Genomic DNA, 17,001 nt, shown 5'->3' with positions numbered 1-17,001 from the left:
TGATTTAATGAGGATTCAGTGTTAGGGTTCAAAGGGTTAGATTACGCTTGAGGAGCCGTGATCACATTCAATAACCAATACATTTCCGATTCTGCTCAAGATGCTTCTGAAGTCATTCGTTTCCAAACTCAACCGCGTCTTATCTTTACTTCTCTCAAACAGTCGTCCTTTACAAACACCATATGGTCGTCCTTACAGAAACTGTAATTTATAGCAGGAAATTTTATGGATATTAAAAGTGTGATGTTCCCATAAAAACCGTGTTTACTGTAAGCGTTCGTAAACTTAGATGAAAATTTGTATTTTTATAAAGTTGTTGGTACAGCACTCTGGGTGTTACGTACCGTTCCGCCGGTAACCTTCTTGAACAGTTTTGCCATAAGTTATGGTACACTTCGACAGCGGAACCTTCATGTGAATCTTGTCCTTCCTGTTCTTGAAGTCTGTTGTCCTGGGTCCTCTCTGTTGCCGTTGCTATCACACTCATTGCTTCCTTGAATTTCATTCCGTTTAACGTTTGCCCCCGAGTACGACGGTGCGACCCTTGCGCGCGACGTTACGACACTAGGGTATGAGGGAATAATAAAAAGGAATTCAAAAAGAAACAAACTGTTGAGTCCTATCAAGGAAGTTTTGTTGGTAGAAGAGATCTGAAATTCATGGATTAATTTGGTAATAGAAAAACATACAGATATTTCTAGGAGAAAAGCTTGTAAAATTTTCACATAACTAAGGAGGCGCAGATGATGTCAGTCGTGGATTCGAAGCGAAATATCGAGTCTGTTCTTAAACGAATCTGGGATACTGCTTTCAATTCCCTATCTTAAAAGTCGTGTTGAAGAAAGAGCTTCGTCTCATTCGAGAAAACGTTTGCCCAAGAGTTTGAACCTGTTAGTACATGGGTACTCAAACGAATCTGTTCTTAAGTACCCTTTTAGATCGAGAATTATTGATGCCTTTGATGATTTTGTAGTAGATTTCTTCTTCATCTTCTCTTTCCTAAGCTAGATAGATTTACGTCATTTAATCAGATTAACTTTCATCAGATTTATGTCTCAGTCCAGGAATCATTTTGGTAGTTCGACTCTGTATTCTCTCCATTATGACAGTAAGGGCAGGTACAGTCAGGTCGTGTCCAAATTGTCTCTCTTAGTCACTCTGGGGTCACCAATTTAGGGCATTCTTTACAGGCTTTTGCTTCATATGTGTTTGTTGATGGACTGAGTGAGGGACGTGGAAACAAAAATGACAACGCACGGTTGCACTGCGTAAGTACAGAGATTATATGAGCTGGTAAACATGGTGTGGGATTGTAGTAAGAAGGTGAGGTCCGGTAAAGTAAGATGAGATTTTAGAAGGTGAAAGTGCAGAAGGTTTGTTAGGCATGGTCGCTAAGTCAAGTGAAGTTTCTGCAGGAGTTGGATGTGGCGCGTGTCAGACCTTTATGCTACAGGAGGCCACAGGGCCGTAGTTCCGGTATTTGAAGCAGTTACTTGAGACGGGCGGTAGCTACGTCCCACTTGAGTCCACCCGAAGATGCACGTTGGCGATGAAGCACTGCAGGGACCTGCCAGGAAGATGAAACGTCAGGTTTCAGATGATCGATTGCAGTTGACAGAGAAAAATGTCCCAAGGGCTCCTTGAGACTGGAGCCACATAACCAAGAGTTTGAGCACCAGGGGTGGCCACGTCTGGGAGATCTGCAAACCTCTAGATAGGCTGAAGAGACGAGAGGCGGAAAATACATAGTCGTTGATTGGCTGGAGATGAAGGAAGGCGTTATTTATTGGCGAAGACCCGAAGAAGGTGGAACTTCTGCCATTCCGGTGAGGCCAGGAAAGGTCGCACTTCGTAACTTGTCATCACGTCAGGTGTCTGACACTAAGGTAAAAGTCCGTAGTGCTGGGAAAATGTCAGTACACGTTGCTGAACTATTCTTAGCATCTCTCCTCTTGAAATATATATATATATATATATATATATATATATATATATATATATATATATATATATATATATATATATATATATATGCTTTCGTCTGTTTCCTCGCGCTACCTCGCTAACGCGGGAGACAGCGACGAAGTATAATGAATAAATAATAATGAATATATATATATATATATATATATATATATATATATATATATATATATATATATATATATACTCATTCTCTTGCCCTCTTGATCTCAATATAAACCACATGGAATACACGTAGAAAGTCGACTGTCCCAAAGATTCTTAGGGACTCCATCTGACTGTCACCACCAAGACTGAGTGCTCAGCCAGAAACAGTACATCATCTTACCTAGACCCTTGTTCTGACCTGACGCTTGCCATTCGTGTCACTATTATTCAAAGCTTTTCTTCGAATCTGTTACATCCATTAGCTATTACTTTGCGGACCCAACTCTCTGATGGTGTTTCTATTATTTTTCTCACATTTCCAACAAAATTCCACATTCATGGTTTGTGTCGGTGTAAGTTTATGTGCTTATTCTAACTCCATCACGCCTGTTGAACGCCATTTGTATTTTGAGCGTTCAGATATTGACGTTATCTGGTTCATGATTTGTTTCTGAAGCACCATTCAGTTTTCTGTTTCTTGAACTGTTCTCCTAACTCTCTAAAACTGGTAACATTCTTTGACCGTCAGAATTCTTGCTACGAGACTGTGACATCCTGTGATCCTCAAGCTGAAATGCTTTGCTCAGGGGATTTTTGTTTACGCCACAAAGGAATGTTTCAAGTCCTCCCTCCCAGGTAGTTAGGGGTGAGCCACTTGCGTTCTCCATTCTTAATAATCTGGAACGAATAATCCACCACCCCTGCTGCTGTACCACACCCCCACAATCACTTCCTCAACTCTGGATTATGTTCTTTTCTTCTTTTATAATTCTTCATGTTTTAACTAGACGTTTTCACCTCAGTTGGTTCATATGATGTCATTCTTGCAGATATTTGAAAACTCACTACACCTCCTCCACTTAACGTCATCAGAATCTTGAAATTCAAATTCTTGCAGTTTGATATGTCTATCTGCATATCTGTATAGAATTTGCGTTGTGGTCCAGATGGTAGAAAATCTTCTTCCCTTTGGTGTTGAGTATCTTGCTCTGTGATTAGTCTTATTCATCCAACCTCCAGACCTCTCTTAGTAGAGGAAGAACTCTTCTACTAGCTTCGGCGTCTACGGTCGTGCTGGTGTGGGTCATGTATCTCAGAGGACATTCAGCAGCAGCATTAAAGCAGTGGCCAAGATCAGACGGTTTTTGTTGACAAGTTATTAACCTGAAATATAGTCCAAGACGACGACATGGAAAGGACTGCGGTTGTTGTAGGTCAGTTCGTGTGTAAATATCAAGAGAGTTACGCTCATAGTCTCTTAAAGACGGTCCTCTTCTTTGAACACTATGTAGATGTCGTCCACATACCGGTAACAGGAAGCAGATCAGAGGAGAGAATCCTGGTAAATGATGTTTTCAAGATGACATATGTAGAAATTCCCGGTATCAAATATCGTCTGAGATAAAAGACTGACATCATCAAAGCCTTTATCCATCTAGCTTATAAGACACCTTCCAATTAGGACTTACTTCACAGCGAAACCCTTCTCCCAAAGCAGACCCCCCATCAACAACGTATTCTCCAACACAGAAGTCGACGAGCAGATTCGCCTCTTCCAGAAGAACACAAAAGGCTTGCAGTTGTGCCAAGGACCCCACTGGTACAGCACACAATATCTATTACAACCAAATGTTCTCATCTAACGAAGGAGGCGAAAGTGTGCCCCATAACCTAATCTCAAACAACACCAAGTGCACACAGCCCAGTTACCAACACACACTTGTTAGCTACTACTGGAACTTGTAGACCATCATGACCAACAACCACAACCAGAACCACAATACTCTCCAGAGCTCCCATGTAATTTATGAATTCACATGTCGAGGAAGAGGTTGTGAACTTCTTGATCACATACAGTATGAGGGAGCTACCACCAACAACACCCTCTCATGACGTATCACTATGCATCTCCGTCACGGTGCACCCAAGTAAATACATGGGAGATGAAAATGGAACAAAGGAAACAAGGCATTGGATGGTAGACTCAACAAAAATACATAAACACAGAGACAGGAAACATCTTCATTTCACAGAAGCTTCTCCTATTCGGGGACAGACGACCTGCAAAACATCGGAGCAGATCGTACCCTAAAATTCCTCAGGCACCCACCAGGGACAAGGTCTTCAACAGGCTAACAAAGTTTTTCCCCAGCCGCGTTCCCCACGCCGCTACTTTTTCTGTCCGCTTGTATACAACCTGCTCGCTTCCCAGCCTGACCTATTCCTGAAGTTGCTTGCTCTCTTGATGAGAGAGGAGTGTCGACAGCTAGGAAGACCTTCTGTATAAACTTCCCGCAGTTACTCGCAAGAAAATAAAGGCTTCAGAATAACTCTCAAACTAATAATAAAAAGAATTCATTATGAATATATTTCATACATCCGCCATTTCCTGAGTTAGCGAGGTAGCGTGGACACATGAGTGAGCCTTAGAGAGAAAAAAATCCTCGCTGGCCCCCTTCTCTGTTCCTTTTTTTGGAAGAATAAAACGGAGGGGAGGATTTCCAGCCCCCCTCTCCCTACCCTTTTGGTCGCCTTCTACAGCACGCAGGAAATACGTAAGGAGTAATCTTTCTCTCCTATCCCTAGGGATATATATATATATATATATATATATATATATATATATATATATATATATATATATATATATATATATATATATATTCCTTCAAAGGAATAGTGGTTCCAACAATGTTGTATGGTTGCGAGGCGTGGGCTATGGATAGAGTTGTGCGCAGGAGGATGGATGTGCTGGAAATGAGATGTTTAAGGACAATGTGTGGTGTGAGGTGGTTTGATCGAGTAAGTAACGTAAGGGTAAGAGAGATGTGTGGAAATAAAAAGAGCGTGGTTGAGAGAGCAGAAGAGGGTGTTTTGAAATGGTTTGGGCACATGGAGAGAATGAGTGAGGAAATATTGACCAAGAGGATATATGTGTCGGAGGTGGAGGGAGCGAGGAGAAGAGGGAGACCAAATTGGAGGTGGAAAAATTGAGTGAAAAAGATTTTGTGTGATCGGGGCCTGAACATGCAGGAGGGTGAAAGGAGGGCAAGGAATAGAGTGAATTGGAGCGATGTGGTATACCGGGGTTGACGTGCTGTCAGTGGATTGAATCAAGGCATGTGAAGCGTCTGGGGTAAACTATGGAAAGCTGTGTAGGTATGTGTGGACGTATGTATAAACATGTGTATGGGGGTGGGTTGGGCCATTTCTTTCGTCTGTTTCCTTGCGCTACCTCGCAAACGCGGGAGACAGCGACAAAGCAAAAAGAAAAAAAAAATGTATATATATATATGTATATATATATATATATATATATATATATATATATATATATATATATATATATATATATATATATATATATTGATAGATAGATAGGTAATTATCAACCATGTTTCTTCGACTAGGCATTATTTGGTTAACATCCCGGTTGTCTTCAGCGAAACAATACGAAGCCACTCTGTACCATCATGTTACTCGCTGTCATGCGTGCGTGTGTGTGTGTGTGTGTGTGTGTGTGTGTGTGTGTGTGTGTTCTCGTGAGCCTAGAATATTTCAGGCAACAACAGTGATCGCTGTCAGTGAGAGTTTATTTATTGCAGTGACCGTCTATGGCCAGGTCTGAGCTCTAATGCCACATACACTATGTGGTTGCTGCACTGCTCTCGCCAGTGTAGTGATGTCTAGTGTCGTCATGTGACCGCACGATAAAACCTCTCACACAGTAGGGGAAAAAAAAAATTGTTTCCCCAAAGAAAATGACCAATAATTTGTTGTTTTATGCTTTCAGTTTATTTTTTCACATACATTATGAACTATATATGCATATCATATACTCTTCCTGTAAGTTTATTCTTGTGAACTTAAGGCATAAAGCTTTCAGGGAAGCTTTATTTTGTCCGGGCCTTTCAGAACTCAGTAAGTTTACGTATGTTTGGGTTACCCAAGATAGCCTTAAGATATATGATCATGCTGACCATGTACTCAGTTCATTCACTATTTGTTGAAGATTAGATGAGTTGTAATTCGCCAAAAGAATGCTCAAAATGTACGTAAGTATTGGATCACTGCTGTACGAACTAACCTTTCCTGTTATTCAGTATGACCAGAACGCTGGCCATAGTGCAGGCCAGTAGGTAGGCTGGGCCAGTACTTCAGGGGTATTGTAGACCAGTAGGTAAGTTGGGTCAGTACATCAAAGGTAGTGCAGGTCAGTAGATAGGGTGGGTCAGTACTTCAGGGGTATTGTATACCAGTGATAGGCTGGGTCAGTACTACAAGGGTAGTGCCGGTTAGTAAGCAGGCTGGGTCAGTACTTCAGGTATGGTTCAAGCTAGTAGGTAGACCAGTCCAGTACTCCATAGGTATTTTTAACCAGGAAGTAGGCTGGATCAATACTCCAGAGGTATTGTAGACCAGTAGGTAACCTTGGGCAGTAGTCCATGGGTATTGCAGGCCAGTAGGTAGGCTGAGTCACTACCCCAGAGACAGTGCAGACCAGTAGTAGGCTGGGTCAGTACTCCAGGGGTAGGACAGGCCAGCAGATAGGCTGGGTCAGTACTGCAGAGGTGCTGCAGTGCAGGTCAGCAGGTGGGGTGGATGCAGTTCAGCAGACAGGGTTGGGCGCAGGTCAGCAAGCGGGAAGGGTGCAGGTCACCAGGTGGGGTGGGTGCTGGTTAGCAGGTGAGGTGGATACAAGGTAGCAGGCGAGGTAGGGTAGGGTAGGAGCAGGTCAGAAGGTAGGAGCAAGGTCAGTAGGTAGGAGGAGGTCAGTAGGTAGGAGGAGATCAGCCGGTAGTAACGTGAGGTTGTCATGGTCCAGATCGTGGCGGTGATCCTGTGCAACACGGGCATCGCCCTGCTGGCCTACATGGACGGCATCACCAGGACCAAGACCCTGGGTGGCGTCGTCCTCGCCGCCGCCTCCGCCGCCGGATCCGCCGTCTACAAGGTGCGTCAACCCGCTCTTCTGCCCAGGACTTCAACCCTTGTTGTACCTGTTGCTTGAGCCTGTTAGATGCGTCAGGAACGTAAGTGTGAATCAGACTGTTATTCTCGCGGGACTCTCGACTGTATTGGCGATGTTTATTATCTGTCTTTAAATAATTCTTATAGACTGTGATTGTCATGACCCTACCCCTCAACATCCATCACTCCATCACCCCACATCACCATCCTCCATCACCCCCACACCCCTACCCTCCATCACCCCTAACCCTCCACCAAACCCTCACCCTCCTTCATGTCTCAATCGTGCCCATCACATTCTTTGATGTTCATCCATATTTACCGGTGGATTCCTTTCTGAAGGGTCCTGATATCCCACCAGGACCTCTCCTCCAGGGGTTCCTGCCGTCCAAGGCTGCGTTACGCTGTGTACCAGTCATATGATGGACTGCTTGGAAGCAAAACGTTCTTGGACGAGACGGTACTCTGCCTGGTCAACTGACGATGACACAGCCCCGCCAAATGTGACTTTTTACTTACGATGTAACCTTATGCAAGCGGAGTCCTATGATATATATATATATATATATATATATATAGGACATACGTAGGCATACGTGGGTGAGGAGGAAAGATGGTAAGCGGCCATTATTGTATTACGCAGAAGTTGATAAGCGTGCGGAAGAGAGACTCTTGGATGTGAGTGTGCTGAGAGGTGCAGTTGGTAGGATGTTTGATCATTAGCTGGTGGAGGAGAGGATGAAAATTTGTAAAGGTTTTAGGAAAAGAGGAAATGATATGGGTGAGAAGAGGTTGGTGGAAGTAAGTCAGCTTGGAAAAGAGACTTGAAAAAATACAAGGAGAGACTGAATGTAGAATGGCAATATGTAAGAATAAACGAGGTATTTAGGAAAGTAGTGCTGGCATGTGCGAGAGAAGTGCATGCCAAGCATGCGGAGAGTGGGAGGAGGGCAGATGAGAAAGGGTAGTGAGTGTTGGGATGATGAGGTAAAGTTGCTAGTGAAAGAGGAAAGAGAGGTTCAGGTAAGGAGTGCGAGTGATTGAGGGTTGTACAAGAGAAAGAGTTAGGAGGTTCACGGTGAAGGTGCAGGGGCTGAAAAAGAAGGCAGACTTCAAGGAGAATTAGAGAGTATTTTGGAAGGAGGTTAATAGTGTGAAATAAGAGGAAAAATGGAAGCATAAATGAAGTGGGGAAAATGAGGAGTTGATAACAGTGATGGGATGAAGAAGAAAAGAAGTAAGTACTTAAAAGGAATGTTGAGTAAATTCGATGAGAGGGTAGCAAATATCAGGTGTATGGGTTGAAGAGGAATGTGAAGTGAGAGAGTTATGGCAAGTGGTTTGGTGAAGAGAAGTCGTGAAAGCCTTGCGTAGGATGAAATGCGGCAAGGCGGCTGGAGTGGATGGTGTTACAGTTGAGTGTCTTAAGCAGTGGGGTGACTATTATTGATTGGTTAAGAAGGATTATCAGTGTATTATGGATCATGAGGAGATGCCTGAGGATTGGCAGAATAATTGTACAGTGCCATTGAATAAATAGGGGAGACAGAGGTGAGCATTCGAATTAAAAGGGTATAAATTCATCTGATGTATTAGGTAAGTTGTATGCAAGCTTGGTAACTGAGAGGTTAATGGCATGCGCTGAACATGAGACTGCGAAGGAGCAATGTGGTCTCAGGAGAGGTACAAGGGCGTGTGGATCAGGTGTTTGCTTTGAAAAATGTGTGAGAAAATCTTACAGAAACAGGGTATGTATGTGGCTTTTATGGATTTAGAGAATGAGTTGATTTGGTTAATAGAGAAGCTTTGTAGAAGTTGTTAGAATATATGGTGTGGGAGGAAAGGAGCGAGAAGGTTTTATCAAGAGAGTAAGGCGAGTGCACGAATAGGTACAGAAGAGGGTGAGTGATTCCAGGCGAAGGTGGGTCTGCCGCAGGGATGTATCATGTCACCATGGCGTTTTTATCTGTTTATGGGTGGAATGATGAGGGTGGTAAATGCAAGGTTTGGGTGGTGAATCAGTTGCTGTTTGCTGATGACACGGCGCGGTTGGCAGATTCGAGTGATAGACCACAGAAATTGGTGTCTAAGATTAAGAGAGTGTGTGAAAGGAGATGGTTGGGAGGAAATGTGAAAAAAGCAAGGCTATTAGGTTTAGCAATTCAGTTGGGGTAGTGAGTTTGAGTGAAGAAAACTTGGAAGAAGTGGATTGTTTTAGATACCTAGTTCGTGGACATAGGAGCGAATGGAACCATGGAAGTGGAGGTGAGTCATAAAGTGAGTTTGGGGGGGGGGGGGGGGCAAAGGTTTGGAGAGCATTGAGGAATAAGAAGAGAGTTCCTTACCTAGGAGGGGAAAAATGGGTATGAGTTCCGGCAGTGTTGTATAGATGCGAAGCATAGCCTGTCGATGAGAAGGTACGGAAGAGGGTGAATGTGTTGGAGATGAAATATTTGAGGGCAATATGTGGTGCGAGAAGGGTTTTTTAAGTGAGAGGTGTGGTAATAAGAAGAGCATGAGTATGAGAGGGTGTGCTGAAATGTTTTGGACATATGGAGAGAATGAGTGAGGGGATGTTGACAAAGAGGATATATGTTTCAGGAGTGGGGTTGCAGGGAGAATAGGGAGACCGAATTGGAAATGGAAGGATGGAGTGAAAAAGAGTTTGAGTGCTCGGGGCTTGAACATACAATGGGAGGAAAGGCGTATACGTAATGGAGTGCATTGGGGAGGTGTGGTATACAGGGGGTAACGTGCTGTCAGTGGATAGAACCAGGGCAAATAAAGCAGCTGGAGAAAACCACAGAAAGGTGCGTGGGGCCTGGTTGTGGATAAGTTGTGGTTTCGCTGCATTATACTTGACATCTAGGGAATGGACGTGTGCGCATCAGGCCGTCTCTTCCTGGGGAAACGGCAAACAAGTATGAAAAAAAGTATATATATATATATATATATATATATATATATATATATATATATATATATATATATATATATATATATATATATACATATATATGTTTATATATATATATATATATATATATATATATATATATATATATATATATATATATATATATATATATATATATATATAATTTGTAAGTTTGTAATGTTACTTTTTCACAGTCGAACTGCAGCACCAAGAGACCCTAAATTTTGGTGTAGGTACTGCAAGAAACTGGGCAAGGTTTTAAGCAGCTGCATGTTATCCTTGAAGGCCGTTCTGAGCCCACCGAAGACGCCCCTCAAAAGACTCAGAGTTTACACTTCGTTTCCTGCAGTCGTTCAAAACAAGCGATCTTGCCATCTCGACACATGATGAAAGGCAGGATCCAGCAGTAGCAGAACATGTCTTTAAATGCCAACAAAGGCCAGCTCTCAAGGTTCAGTGTTATTACAGCCTTATGGAGCACATTCTACTCAAAAGTGACCATTTCTCACAACTTTTAAGGTCTTTATGCAAATTAACACAAACCCTTTTTATAGAAAGCCATTTATTTATCATGTGTGTGTGTGTGTGTGTGTGTGTGTGTGTGTGGTGAAAATCTGATTTTCAAAAAAATCAAGAAAACTATCTGGCTCTCACCTACACACCACAATTTTAGACTCTCTCACAGCAGTACCACAGCACACATACCTCACACAACATATCTTAGGTGGCTTCAAACAACCACAACCCCTTTCCTGCAAAGTAGTATCGCCAGAAGACACCAACAAAACGTCTGATACTTTCTCACGACACATCTCACACAACCGATTCTTAACACCAACCTCCACAACAATGACAGAGAGTGGTTGGCTGGCCGCCAAGCTAGAGTCTTTCACAAAGGCTTTTACCTTTAAAATCCTTAAGCTCTACAATGGAGTTTCTTATGTATCACATCTTTCTATAACCCTCTTCACTCTCTTCCTACCACTACCTCCTCCATACCACAGTGTGGCGGTCCTTTAATATGCCCTTATAATCACATCACACCACCAAGTATCATCGGACATGCAACATTAAATTACACAGCTGGAACACTGGCCCACCTAGAACAGAATGTCTCCATTTCCACAAACGTCTTCAGTCACCCTGTTCACCTCAGACAGACATGAATCCAACGTGCTCTCTCCCATCACCTTGAGTCGCCGATCGTTCTCCTCTTAACAAAACGCCAACTATTCTGGGCATGACAAACGACACGACACCAACATGACACTTACTCCCCACGCCACAGACATCAACACAAAAGCAACAAACAAGCTCATTGTCGTAAGAACACTTAATTGGTACCAGATTTGGACAAGGAAAAGAATTCCTTAAAGAGTTCTTTAGAAACGTTTGTCTCATCTTCGTCCTGAACTACTTCACACCTGCCTGACCATCCACCCTGGCAGAAGCACATACAATAGACCATACAAAACACATTACTCAGAACAATCACAGGCCTCACAGGAACCACAAACACACAACAACATCTAAGCAGTGGAAAAGATTTTCCAATACAATCCCATCTTAGTATGCTCGGCACTCAGTTCTTTGCAGCAGTACGAGACGTTTCCCGTCCAGACCATTCATAAGTAACCTAGAAGCTCCAGATAGAAATAAAAATCTTACTCTTGTTTCTCATATCAGCAAGTTATACTCACAAATCCCCACCACCCCGCTCCTCCTCCTTCAACACATACAGCACTGACAAAACATATACATAGTGAAATGACGCGACAAGGCTAAACACCCGTCCTCCTAACATAGTTTTCAACACCATCCCACCAGATATACATCCATCTGAAACCACAATCCCCAGTTATACACGAGTTACACATTGTGTGCTTTGGACACCACCAATCCCGACAACATTACAGACACAGATTCAACGTTATGTCGAGCCCCTTCATGCCCACGATGCAACTGTTACAGTGGAGACACTGAACACCTATTGCTCAGTTGCTCAGCGCTCTATTCACATAGACACACACACATCAGCACACTCTTTGACGTGTTGGTCCTTCCTGGTGGACATGGTTGGCTTCCTGAGCATTGCAGGAGCCTCACAGAAGATAGAAAGGATTCCTAAGGCAGGAAAGTAAGGAAAGGTGTGTATATATATATATATATATATATATATATATATATATATATATATATATATATATATATATATATGTGTGTGTGTGTGTGTGTGTGTGTGTGTGTATATATACAAAGAGCCCTTATCTTAGTGTCCATCACGACACGGGTAGAATCTCGTGACTTAACGAGCTGAAGCTTTTACCACATAACGTGTGGTGACCTCCTGGAGATAAGAGGCCTGGAAAAGGTTTTATCGGGCGTCCGATAACACCATGGAACACTGGAGGGTCGAACCTGCTGTCTGCTGCACCACTGGCCCAACCTGCTGTATGCTGCAGTGCTGACTCAACCTGCTCTCTGCTGCAATGCTGGCTTATCCTACTGTCTGCTACAGTGCTGGCCCAACCTACTGTTTGCTACAGTGTGGGCCAACCTACTGTTTGCTACAGTGCTAGCCCAACCTACTGTTTGCTACACTGCTAGCCCATCCTACTGTTTGCTACACTGCTAGCCCATCCTACTGTTTGCTACAGTGTGGCCTAACCTACTGTTTGCTACAGTGCTTGCCCAACCTACTATTTGCTACAGTGCTAGCCCATCCTACTGTTTGCTACACTGCTACTCTGTTTGCTACACTGCTAGCCCATCCTACTGTTTGCTACACTGCTAGCCCATCCTACTGTTTGCTACAGTGTGGCCTAACCTACTGTTTGCTACAGTGCTTGCCCAACCTACTATTTGCTACAGTGCTAGCCCAACCTACTGTTTGCTACAGTGCTGGCCCAACCTACTGCCTGCTGCAGTGCAGGCCAAGCTTCTGCTGTCTGGACCACTGCCCTGATCATTATGGAAATACACTAATAATGTTGGATGGAGTTTTGGAAATCCTGTACTACGTGTCGGCTTATCTCTCACGTCTTGATATATACGTGCACCAGAAGCTGAGTTGATGTCAGATCTTCGTCGTTTTGTGACACCTGTACTTGGTGTTGTGTGACACCTATACTTGGTGTTGTGTGACACAGACTAGCCAGTCTAGCGCGGCACAGGCCACTATAGCTAACCATGGTGGCCTGTGCTAGCCATACAAACTATCCAGGCTAACACAGCCACAGTCACAAGACATGCTTCCACTGAGTAAGATCTGGGGAGGGAATGGGGGATCATGTGAGGGGAGGGGACTGTTCAAAGACTGGGTTAGGGGAATGGTAGGGGAGGGCCGTGCTGGGGAGGAGCACGCTGTGCAGGGGGAAGGACTCTCTGGGAGGAGGATTGCAGCTGTAAGGGTGGGAGTAGGGGTCTGGGAAGAAAAGGGCCGTGTGGGTCGTGGGTCCTCGGTGGAGGGGAGGGCAGTGCAAGGGGTGGTGGGGTCGGGGGAAAGGTGAGCAATGCATTGGGGTAGGGGGGGCCGGGGGGTCGCGGAGGGAAGGGATGTGTTGGGGGTGGGGGTCAGGGCAGGGGAAAGCCGCACAAGAAGTAGGATCAGGGAAGGATAAGGCCGTGTCAGAGGAGGGTGGGTGGGTGGGGGGGGATGGATATAATGAAGAAAACGTGTACGTAGAGCATATCGGGCACCTGAGCTCCTAAAAGGGTTAAAGCTTCGAAGCCCAAGATGATCGAAGCTTCACAAGTTTAAGGCCGAGCGTAAGCTGGCCAAAGAAAAGAATAAGGATCAGTTAATTAGATTAACTGTAGCCGAAAGCTTAAGATATAGAGAGTAAATGAATAAACAATAAACGAGGATGTAGATTTAGAAGGGTGTTCAACAGTCTTTACACAAATGAAAAGTTAGAGGATAATGAACAGTCGCTTAATTATTGATGATGTTCACGGTGATCGACTTGTACAAGTTCGAATGGGTTTAGTAAGGTTGTGGTGCCGAAATGCAACCTAGGGACGAAGGATCTCTGTTGGCGGGAGGTGACTGTGGTGGGATGTTGCAGTAGCGTCATCCATGGTGCTTGGATGAGGTCCAGTCAGTGATGGAGAGTCGAGAGGATCAGTTTATTGAGCTTCTCTTGATTGGTATTGTAAGAGGGACCGAACCTGATCTCTCTCTCTCTCTCTCTCTCTCTCTCTCTCTCTTCTCTCTCTCTCTCTCTCTCTCTCTCTCTCTCTCTCTCTCTCTCTCTCTCTCTCTCTCTCTCTCTCTCTCTCTCTCTCTGCTGTGTAATGAAAAAGGAGGAAAACCAGGCGAGGGAGATTAAAGTGAGCTTAGGAAGAATAAAGATTGTCCGGTTGTTGCTAAGCCCAGAGATGAGAGTTGGAAGATTTGATGTTGGTGACTGCCATGTTCATCAATGCGAAATTAATAGTCGAGAGAGACACGGAAACGCTTGGTGAACTTAATAACTCAAAGGGGTCTGGGTCTAGTGAGGCTCATGGCGTGGGACCCTTTTGGAAGCGAGGCTGATGTACATTCCTACGATTTTGTTTTGGTTAATAACGGTATGGTTGGCGGTGGTCCAGTTCTGGAGGCTGTTATGGAGAACGATGTAGTTGGGAGCTGTTCTTAACGCAGTTACAAATTGTAGAGTCGTTAACGTATGGCCATGAAGCAGGTACGTTCATCAAGCTGTCACCTAATAAGGATTAGAAAGAGCAATGGGTCTCTTCTTTGTGTCTTGTGGAACGCTGCAGATGAAGGACTTGAAGGTGGACATGAATCCTTGCAAGTGTACAGCCTAAAAGCCTTCATTGAGGAAGTCTGCAAGGCGTACAACTGGGACTCTTCTGCTGCCCAAGGTTGACAGCAGTGTTCTGGCTGCTTGGTTCGAAAGCTTTCGGTGATGTCGTCGACGGTAGGACCCGCAGAAGTGTTGCGTTTCTGTAGGTTTGTGTGGCAGATAAAGACATGGAAGCAGCTGGGGCAGCGGGCTGTCGAAGGTCTTCACATTATCGCACTGCAGCACAGTTTTACAACATGAATATTGAATTGTATTAGAAAAAAAATATCGGAACATACAATGGGTGTTGAAACCTATAACTCACAAAGTTAGCTGAGGATCAGGGTGATGGCAATAGGTCATTAACTCACAGAGCCTGTGGGCTTGTTGATTCTGGTTTGCTGACTCTGTTCAAAGTAACATGAAGTCTTCCAGTCAGCAGTGTACTTTAGTTGGAAGGGATTTAGCTATGCTGATGAATTGAGTTGTATCATCAGTGGAAAATATGATTAAGCCAGGGAAGGGAGGGAGGGCGTATGTTCCAACCCCTCAGCTCTTTCACTTTTCCATACCAGTGGATGATGTCCTTGTATAAGAGTTCTGGTTTGGTGCCTACCAACAAGTATCTGCGACGATATTTTGCCAAGAAAGGCCGGGCCAGCGTATAGCCCTCACCGCACGTCTGGCTTGATAAATGATACTGTTTATTTCCCTCGTCACGCACTTTACATAATTGTCAGTCTGAGATAACACTAGGGACATAATATGATTACTTTATAGCGCATGTTTCACGAATTTAGCGAGCGCGTGATTGTGGGATTACTATTTCTGTGTTACTTAAATCAAGACGGTTGGAAGCCCTGCGCCAGAGCTCAAGAACAACCAAACAACCTTCATTCTTCATAAACTGGCTTTAATCTCCCCCGCCTAGGGTGTGTGTGTGTGAGAGAGAGAGAGAGAGAGAGAGAGAGAGAGAGAGAGAGAGAGAGAGAGAGAGAGAGAGAGAGAGAGAGAGCTCAGTAGTTTGTAAAGCTTAGCATGGCTGTTATATCAAGATGAATGTGAATTACATCGATCTATAACTATAAAGCTCGTAGTTGTTGTGCAGCAGGAGATAGTAGAGCGATCCCATGCAGGAGGTGGAGCAGGGGCAGGCAGTGTGAGTGTGGGAGGGTGGCATGCCGCCTCCCGCCACACGACTAGTTCGGGTAATTTCCTGCCGTAATGTTAAGCGCCTCACCTCACCTGGATATTGGACTGGGACGCAGCCTAGTGGTACTGTGATGAGTTTAATGTGTCTTGTTGAGCCAACTTCCTTCATTAAATCTCAACTTATCAACTGTTACCAGTTCACTGGTGTTGGACAACTTTCATTGGATAATTATACTCAGTAAGATGAGCCGGCTTCCCAGGGTGCTGTGGTGTGGAAGGGAATCCTCTGTGGAGTTAGCGCGGCCATGTTCCCGACATAGCACAGGAGACTACTAGGTACAGTCTTTAAGCAAACACCGGACCTTAAATTGAAACCCCCAAGGTGGCCAGAAGCTTTGCAGGGTACCACACTTCTTCAAATGAAGCTGCAACATTGTTCTCTGCTGAAAATGCTGACGCTTGGTATTGTAAACTTACAGGTTATGACCGTGAAAATTGTTGCTGAAGGTGGTGGTCCTCGCCGCAGTCTAGAGACAAGTAACAGGGCTTTTGAGAGGTATGGACGTAGGTATGTGCTGTTAAATGGCTGCCAGGACTGGGTAAGCCCCGCCAGCACTCAAAGGCGGGATGAACTTCGTTAGTCGTGCACCCGCCTGGGGGAACGGACAGAAGACCCCTGGATATTGGGGGGGGGGGGGGGGGGTTTGCAGGTGTGTGGTGCGGACTGTCTCTTGTGTTAATGCCCACGACTTCTACAAACAGACAGCGACTCAATTTTATGTAGATTCACCTTGCCTCAGGTGAGCCAAGGCCTGGGATTGGACTGCCAGATATTTGAATGATATTCCCGACTTCTGACGCCATCATACATATTCTGTGTCGTCACTTTGTCATAAATTGTGCAGTTCAAAATCATGCAATTTTTATTACCCTGAATATTATTCAGTCAAAGATGCATAAATGAAAAAAAGACTGTAAACCGTCTAGAGATTGTACCTAATATTCTCTCGTTAAAGTTGT

The 17,001-nt window shown here is 44.3% G+C and overlaps 1 protein-coding gene across 4 annotated transcripts in view; it reads left to right on the top strand.

Annotated features, from left to right (window-relative positions):
* LOC139767398 (solute carrier family 35 member F3) overlaps positions 1–17,001 on the top strand; it is a 516,425-nt gene that overhangs the window by 422,540 nt on the left and 76,884 nt on the right. For all 4 annotated transcript variants that reach the window (XR_011717126.1, XM_071696736.1, XM_071696741.1 and 1 more), the window contains one exon: positions 6,956–7,084. Coding sequence is in view for 3 of the 4 variants with exons in the window: in XM_071696736.1 (XP_071552837.1) it covers positions 6,956–7,084 (129 nt within the window). In the remaining variant the exon portion in view is untranslated. The remainder of the gene's footprint in view (positions 1–6,955; positions 7,085–17,001) is intronic.

This window comes from Panulirus ornatus, chromosome 4, assembly GCF_036320965.1.
Source record: "Panulirus ornatus isolate Po-2019 chromosome 4, ASM3632096v1, whole genome shotgun sequence".
NCBI lineage: Eukaryota > Metazoa > Arthropoda > Malacostraca > Decapoda > Palinuridae > Panulirus > Panulirus ornatus.
The sequence above is the reverse complement of the archived record's forward strand: the minus strand, read 5'-3'. Positions and strand labels throughout refer to the sequence as shown.